The sequence below is a fragment of the Helianthus annuus genome, chromosome 1 (assembly GCF_002127325.2).
Source record: "Helianthus annuus cultivar XRQ/B chromosome 1, HanXRQr2.0-SUNRISE, whole genome shotgun sequence".
NCBI lineage: Eukaryota > Viridiplantae > Streptophyta > Magnoliopsida > Asterales > Asteraceae > Helianthus > Helianthus annuus.
This window is the reverse complement of record NC_035433.2, coordinates 50886159-50895210: the sequence shown is the minus strand read 5'-3', so window position 1 is coordinate 50895210 and position 9052 is coordinate 50886159. Positions and strand designations below refer to the sequence as shown.

Below are 9052 nucleotides of genomic sequence, written 5' to 3'. Positions count from 1 at the left end.
ATTCAATACGATTTGTTATAATTGATATTATTACCGTTTGCTTATTACGTGATTACACATTCAATAATAAGAACTTAGATGTTTATGCTTTATTACGCGATTAAATATGTAATATAAGACATCCTGTGATTATTATAATGTAATAATACAGGCCATCACGTGATTATTATCGGTTGATTGTTTAATGTTTTGCATTACATCTATACTTATTACGTGACTATACCCCAAACATTAGGCATTCCGTGATATATTATGTATTATATGTTTTGTTTTTTATTACAGTTATGGTTAGTACGTAATCACTTAGTGGGTTTTCATATAATACTATAATGAAATTACGTAATCACGTAATGGGTATTCAAAATCACGTAATCACGTAATGTTACACTTGTTTCAAGAATAAAAATGCATCTTATGATATTGCGCATTGATACATAATCATGTAACGTTATAGCTTATAAAATAAAAAATTTAAAAATTAGAGTTAACTGCCATTTTCGTCCCTGTGGTTTGGTCACTTTGGCCATTTCAGTCCATTTTTCAAAAATGCGCCATTTTCCTCCCCGACGTTCTGGAAAGGTGCCATTTCAGTCCAAAAATCATAACCCAGTTAAGTCAGTTTGTAAATAAGGACTGATTGTGTAAATTTGTAACATAAAGGACTGATTGTGTAAATTTGTAACACCACCACCACTAGCCCTGCCACCACCACTACTCCGCTGCCACCACCACTACCACCGCCACCACAGCCACTGCCACCACAGCCACCACCGCCACCACAGCCACTGCCACCACTCTCTCTCTACTCTCTCTCTATGCTGGAGATGTAGTTTGATCGGAGAAGAGGATGTCACGGTGAACAGGGTGGTTCAACGATGATGAAGAAGAAGATTAATGGAAGATGATGATAGTTGCAGGTTTGGTCGCCGGTGGGAGTGAATCGGAGAATACGGAGATGAAAATGAATGGTCTGCAATCACCACCACCATCAAAACAGTCAATGAAAATTCAAATATTTGAACATGTTACTGTTCATCGTCTTCCCCAAAACAGTCAACGAAAGTCAAACCCGATCCGATTTCGATTCAAAACATGATTATAATGTAATTAAACTTGCAGAAACATAATATAAGTAATAACATACTGATTTAACAAGTAAAACCGATCCGGTATCGTTTGGAATGGCGGCTCGACTAAGCTCCGGCGATGGTTTTTCCGGCGAGACTTGCAGAGGTGATCAGCTATAAGTCAAACTTAATTCTCAAAAACCTAATTAACAATTACAAATCTTATAACAACCGATAACAAACATAGAATAAATCAACTGATAACTACCTGAAACAGAGGCGAACGTTAGGGCTTGTTCAATCATACGGATCTGAGCAGAACGGTAATCGGAGAGTTCAACTACCTGAAACAGAGGCGAACGTTAGGGCTTCTGTTGCTGGTCATCATCTGCCGCCGTAACCTTCTCCGTCATCGGCGTTGCCGATTCAGTTGGTGGCGGCGGAGGTCTGGTGTGGCGACAGTGAAGGTGATGGTGGTGGTGGTGGTGGAGGTGAAGGTGATGGTGGTGGTGGTGGTGGTGGTGGTTTAGAGAGAGAGGGAGTAGAAAGAGAGAGAGTGGCGATGATGACGGCGGTGGTGTTTTTGGGATGGTGGTTGATGATGATGGCGGAGGATGATGACGGCGGTGGTGTTTTAGGATGGTGGTTGATGATGAGGAGAGGAGGATGATGACGGCGGTGGTGTTTTTGGGATGGTGGTTGATGATGACGGCGGAGGATGATGACGGCGGTGGTGTTCTGTAGCGGTGGTTGACCGGCGGTGGAGGTGAAGGTGATGGTGGTGATGGTTTAGAGAGAGAGAGCAGTGATTTGTGTGTTTATATATTATAGATTTTATAATTATATAAATATTTATACATTTTACTTAAATGGTCCTTTATGTTAACAAATTTACACAATCAGTCCTTATTTACAAACTGACTTAACTGGGTTATGATTTTTGGACTGAAATGGCACCTTTCCAGAACTTCGGGGAAGAAAATCGCGCATTTTTTAAAAATGGACTGAAATGACCAAAGTGACCAAACCACAGGGACGAAAATGGCAGTTAACTCTAAAAATTAAGAGAACTATAGCAATAATCTACTTAAATTAAATAGAATGAAATGCTCATTAATACAATGTAATTTAAAAAAAAAATATTGTCATATGAAAAAGTTATAATTATTTGAATATCATGGGAGAGTGAGTTTTTTTTTTTTTTTTTTTTTTTTTTGAACGGCAAATTTGGATCACTGACGGACCACTGGAGTATTATCGTGCCACAAGCAGAACCACCCAATCATATCCATCTCCACTAGGCAATAATGCCTATACACCAATTCAGGAGGAAACCCAATAAATCTGAGAAAAACCCCCTTTGTGGGAATCGAACCCATGACCTAATAGTCATAAGCCTTATCACACTACCAAGATACCATTAGGCTATAATGCTATGGGTATGGGAGAGTGAGTTTTTAAGTCAACAATATTGGATCTTCATATTTTGCCATTTCCCTCCTTATTTCCCTTATTTTGTTCACGTGAATTTTATATTTGAGGACCATCTAATTTGAACCATTGGTTACTTGATCAAAGGCCCAAAAAGTCACTTACACTTCCTACGAATTGACTCTCTTGTACATGATCCTTTCACTATATTAAATTTATAATCAACTTGTTTCGTTATTTATCGATCGTTTGAAATTGTTTCTAGGTATATAACGTTAGTTATTTATTTTCTTAACTAAGTTAATGTGATTATTGAAATTGTTGGTACTAACTTGTTTCTTCATCTTAGTTATTCTTCTATTAGACCATGTGTAGTGTGGCGTGATTTTTAAAAAAAATTGAAAAATAACGCCCTAAAACGCCCCTACTACCATTACATGGGGCGTTATTTTACAAAATTTTTGAAGAAAAAGGGTTCGGCGTTTTGAAGAAAACGCCCAAACTACAACTTGGATGGATATGAGAACTTTGATGGACCAATGGAAAGGGACCAAGTGGGCTGACACTCCAACTTTTGCATGTGATTGTGTACGCCACTTTTGATTTCCTTTTTTTTTTAATGATTGAATGGGGGTTATGGCATAATGCCCCACTACACCACTTTTGCTATAATGCCCCCTTGCTGACTAGGACGCCACGTGTCGTATAATGCCCCATGGTGGGGGCATTATAAGGTTCTACCACTACACATGGTCTTAGGGGTTATAGAAAATTTATAACATTAATGCACACTACCTAAACTTGATGACCCGACCCAACTTGGACTTATCCAATTGTTGCCCCTCTCAAAAAAAAAAAAAAAAATTATGTATCTGTCACTAGCGACAAATATTGTGTTAATCTTTTATTAAATAACTTAAAAACAATGTCCGGTATTGTCGGGGTCTCTCTAGAAGCAGTTTCTCTATCGCTGGGGATAGATGTAAGGTGTGCCTACATCTCACTCTTCCTAAACCCTACAAATGACTTTGCTATTTGTAGGATTTACGGGGTACGAATGTTATTGTTATAGAACAATGTTTGGTACACCTTGGAGATGCACATTGGCATCTCTTTTTGTTGGAACAATTGGATAAAAACAACAAACCAACAAACGGATATTCTGGAAAACATACTCACGACTCTTTTCTTTTATTAAAATTAAACTACCTCACAATTACAAGACTGATAAACCTCTATTTATACTAAACATAACTTGATCACCAAACTAATAAACCAATCCTAAATAGATTATGACAGCTAATTAAAAAAATAATAACTCAAATACATGTAATCCCTAAAGTTTATGTAGCTCTTTTTGCTTTTGCTGACTTCTCTATATGAAGTAGGTGGTGCCCCTAAGAATACAAGAAAACTATAGATTTAATATGGATTGAGTTGGGCCACATGTTCAAATAATACAAATATCTTTAATATGGATTGAATTGCCCGGAACACTTTCGTAGGTTTTTTTTTAAGTTTCTTTCTCGTTTTTTTTTTAAATTCCACATGGCTGGCCGCGCCCAACTAAGCGACGCCCGACCACGCCTCTAGTTTTTGATTATTAGCTTGTAGATCTCACCCTTGTCACATGTCGAGCAATGTCTCCAACCCAAACCCCTCCACACACGTAGTGTAAGTAGAACAATTCCCCTTTCACTTTTGAAGAATCACTAGGAAGATCATCCAATAACTTTATTGCACAATTTACATATTATTTCATTAGTACACAACAGGACAAATGATAGCATCATGTACATATCATTAGTTTATACAAAAACAATGAATAAATTTACACCCTATCTACCTTAAGTAGTTTGGAACTCACTCTATTAAGCATGCATTCCTTGTAGCTCAAGCCATCACACGGGTCCTGCACATTGCAGAACAATACACAACTTAGTTTTATTTTCACACCCATTTTCTTCCGATCAAGAAAATATATGAAATGATAACATCTATAAGGACTTTTTATTAATGTTCTAAAAGTCTAGGGATCTAATCATGTCAATTAAGTCAACAGACTTGTGTGCATATTCAACAACACTTTATAAGGTTTTCTTTGAAACTTAGTGAATCTTCTAGATGATTTAAATAATCATTATCATTATACTCCCACCAATAGCAAAACTAAGGTAGGGTCTGAGGAGGGTAAGATGTAGACAGTCTTACTTCTGGATGATTTAAATAGTTTGTATAAATACTATAGTATATGCATGCATATATAACAAGCACAACCTGGGAGCACTCGGCCGTCGGGCCGTCCGACTTTCTCGTCCTTTATCGACACGCAATGCGGCCATTTCCTTTTCCATCGCAGACATTTCTCTCCTCGTTTTTTTGTTTTCTACTTCCATTGCTCGGTTCAGTGTGTCAACTTTTCTTGCCAGTATCTGCAAATTTTAAATTAATTTGATAGGACTCGAACGAACATATATCGATAAAAACAAGCAGAATGAGGCTTGTATTCAATGGGCCAATCTCATACATGCCCTTCTAAAAGCTTAACAATTTGTATTTACCCCTTCAAATTGTATAAAAATCATATTTATCTTTTTAAAACGTTAAAACTCTCATTTTTACTAATTCATAATAGATAAAACAAAATCAGATACTTATTCAGCGGGAAGTTCGTTTGATGAATGAGCAAACATGAACAAGAAATTTTGTTCGTTTAGTTAGTTAAATGAATGAACATGAATAGAGGCCTTGTTTGTTCATTCATGTTCGTGAATGTTCGTTAACGTGTTGGTTTATGTTCGATAGTCTATTAATGTTCTTAAATTTTATATTTTATTTAAATACTTTAAACTTCCGACAAATACCATATTTAATAAGTATTAATGTACTATATATTATGTTCATGAACGCATATTTGTGTTTGCTTGTTTTCATTTGTGTTCATGCACGTTCGTTACCTAAAATTAACAAACGGACATGAACACATTCATTTCCTTAACAAACGAACACGAACTTAAAATATTGTTCGGTAAGTGTTCATTAAGTATTCATAAACATTTCGATGTTCGTTTGGTTCATTTGTAGCCCGTACCTACTAGAATTTTTCACTAAATATACGAATAGAACATATTGCTTATTTTACTAATTAGATGCACATAAACAGGTAAAATAATGAAGAGTTGCATACAAACCTCAATTGTGTTGTCCTTTTCTTCAAGATTTTGATCTTTTAGATGACAAGCTTTTTGTAAATTCAAAACCTCCTTCTGTAACATATCATACAACATACCCGATACAAAATCTTCGGGTTTTGACTTTGACTTATCTTTCTCATCAGCATGATCATCTCCATTTGAAAATAACTTACCCGAATCTACTAGTTTGCTACAATCATATACTTTTGATGAAATACCCCCGTTTTTTAGTAAATTTCTCGATGAAAATCTAACAGATGATGATCTAGATAAACCGTCCACTCCTCCTAAAGACTGGCGTTGTGAACGTCCATTGCTCAGTGGCCTTTCTGGTGTAGCACAAAAAACATTTTTCCCAGATGATGATTTAAATCTTTCTTCTAAAACTTTGAAGCGCAAATGGTATTTTTCCTATTAACGCGAAAGAACGTTTATGAGAGAAGAATAAGAAAAGTGAAAGTATTATGAATTGTGAATGTGAATCCTCTTACTTTTAACTGTGCTTCTGCCTTTGCAGTTCGTTCGGCAACTGTTAGTTTTTGTTTTAGATGCTGCATTTCTCCCTATAAAAGTCGAAAAATATGTAACGAATATTGGATTTACATGAGTGTTATTCTCAACATGATAAGTGAACCAAATCTTGCAGCATGTTTAGCAGTGGTAGTACTTTCGAGCCATAAAAACGGGTCACTATGGGTTTATCTCAAACGGGTCGATTTGTTTTCAAAAAATAGCTACATTAGGCAGCTAAAACGGGTTTAAAATCAGCCACACTCAATTTTTAACGCATATGGACTCCTAAATTGTTTTTAAATAAAGATTACGGTTATGATTGTAATATTGTTCTTCGTGATCATGCAACCGTTAAAGCAGGGATAACAATTTCGATCCATTTACTAAAAATGGTTTGATTGGGTCTCTTTTATTTTATAACAGACGGAAATTGACCAAAGTCAACTTTTAATGCATAGGCACAATAATTATCTCAGTCCTTAAATAAAGAAAATACAAAATGTTTGATTAGCCATAAATAATGAAGGAATGCATGCCTGTAAAACTCTTCTTTCCTCTAGCCATTGTTTTACAGGCATTACTTTATTGTCGGCATCTTTCCAGTCATTTGCTATTACGACAGCAACACGATTTGCAGAAATTTTGGCACGAGCTAATTCGCGGTCCAATATTTTCTTTTCTTCCTACAAAAAGTTATAAAAGTCAGCACCAACTTTAAAACATATTTAGTTTCAGTAATTAAATTAATCCAAACTTACATTTGACTCTTGCATTCTTCTCTCATAATCACGGACTACATTTGCAGCAGCCCCACCAGCCAAAATAGCTTCTTCGAGCTCACGAACCGTTTGAGTTAACTTTTCCACTTCTGAAACTTTTTGTCGGTTCATTTTATCCAAAATTCTGTTTTCTTCCTGACATATATCAACTTGTTTCATGAGCTCTTGGTTTTTGTTTTGAAGATCATCAACCATGGAAGCTTTTGCCAACGCTATTTTAACGGTTCTCTCTGCTTCTAAAAGAGCAATTTCTTTCGATTTACTGAGACGATCAAGAGCTTTATTGTCATCTTGCAACTTTGACACCTGATAAAGGCATGATGTCGTAAACAATCACATGTGAACAAAGTTAATTACCTTTGATTGAATAAATTATACACGTTACGTGTAAGTTTAGTGTCGTTACCTCCGTTCTAACCAACTTGAGTTCCGCCTCTAGTGGAGCAATAATAGCCTCGATAGGAGGCATCTCATCATCTTTCTGAGCCGCATGAACTCTTCGAAGGGTGGCTTCTGCAGCAAATTGTGCCGACAACGCTTGCTTTTTCTCATCACTTATCTTCTTAATCTCTAAATTCTACAAATCCATATCATAACTTAATCACTTATAGAAAAATAAATTTCGTATTTGAAAGTAAGAACAAGAGGTTGTGGTACCTTGCTTTCCAAAAGCGATTCAGTTTTCTTAAGTTTTTCATCCACTTTGCTTAGCTCATCATTTAGCTATAACAAAATGACAATAACAAATTATTAGACAATATACATTAACGAAAATAGCAAACAATGTAACTTAAGGAATGAAAAATTGAAGGTTCATTTTTTGACATTTTAGGAAATTTATCATTTGACCAAATACAGGTCAATATTTTTGAGTTGTAAAATTCGGGATCAGTAGTTTACCAATTATATTTCACCTAGTTGGCCCTAAAATCGGTAATCGATCAAAGGTAGTCAAACTCGGTCAACACCAGTCAATATTAGTCAAAATCTTTGAAGTATTTGAAAAATTATACTTATTAATCCCATCCAATTAATAGGTTTGAAAAATTATATATAAAATTTTGAAAAATCTTGCATTCATGTATAAGTTTGAAAAACTACATAGAAAACTCAAATATCCCCAAACTGTCAAGCGCCAAAGGATATTTACAAGCATGCATATTTCATAAAATTAAACTCTAAACTTAATATCCCCAAACTGTCAAGCTTTGTTACTTAACCCTAAAATTAAAATTAAAACCTAACAATAATCATGAACTAAAAAATGAAATAAATTACTTAATTAATTAATTACACTACCTCTTCTACCGCCTTCTCTTTAAGATGTTCATGATACTTTAACGCCTTGATTTCCGTATACGCATCTCCCAATTCCCTCTCTTTATCTAAACAAATATAGATAGATACACATAACATGTAATCATTTATAGCAGTTTAATCAACTAAATGAGAGAATTATAAGAAAAGTGTGTAATTAACCTCGCAATTGGTTTTCGAGACGGTTGAGCTCGAAGCGGACGGGATCTGAGCCGTGTAAGTGATTGATGATGTCATCGATTTCAGTGGCGTTCCGTGAGATGGACTTTTTCCGGCCGTAACGGAACGACGGCGACTTTCTTAACGGCGAATTGGCGCCGTTGCCGTTGGTTAGGTGAAGTGTGGCCATTAGAGATTGTAGTTGGTGAAATTGGAGAAGTGTGAAAGGAAGGAAGGAAGGATGATGAGTGATGACCGTTTGCAGTTTAACCGACAAGAGAGGGAGCGAGTGAGTGATAATAATATTTATTAGACGAGTGGTGTAGCAAGGGAGGAGGGGTAGGATTGGTATTTTTGTTATTTTACTTTTTGAGATTGATAGATAGAGATGTAACTTAAGAAGGAAGGTAATTTGTTTAAGAGTTTGGTGTTTATATGATCATTATACATCATACCAGATTAATAGTCTCAGGGCCTGTTTGACAATTTCTGAATAATTAAATAATTAAGTTAGAGGTTGCGGGGGGTGGGGGGGGGGGGATGGTGCACAGTCCTCCCAACCGCCGGAGTGATCTCACTCCGGAAGCCGCTA

General features: G+C 35.9%; 1 protein-coding gene across 1 annotated transcript; it reads right to left on the bottom strand.

The window, feature by feature from the left end:
- Positions 1-4203: 4203 nt before the first annotated feature.
- LOC110866533 (microtubule-associated protein 70-2) lies at positions 4204-8775 on the bottom strand. Its single transcript, XM_022115680.2, has 10 exons — positions 8464-8775; positions 8284-8369; positions 7642-7707; positions 7391-7561; positions 6964-7290; positions 6742-6888; positions 6184-6255; positions 5690-6103; positions 4776-4930; positions 4204-4410 (listed from the first exon to the last, which is right to left on the bottom strand). The coding sequence occupies exons 1-10, from the start codon at positions 8648-8650 to the stop codon at positions 4392-4394; spliced, it is 1644 nt and encodes a 547-aa protein (XP_021971372.1). The 5' UTR covers positions 8651-8775; the 3' UTR covers positions 4204-4391.
- Positions 8776-9052: the final 277 nt, after the last annotated feature.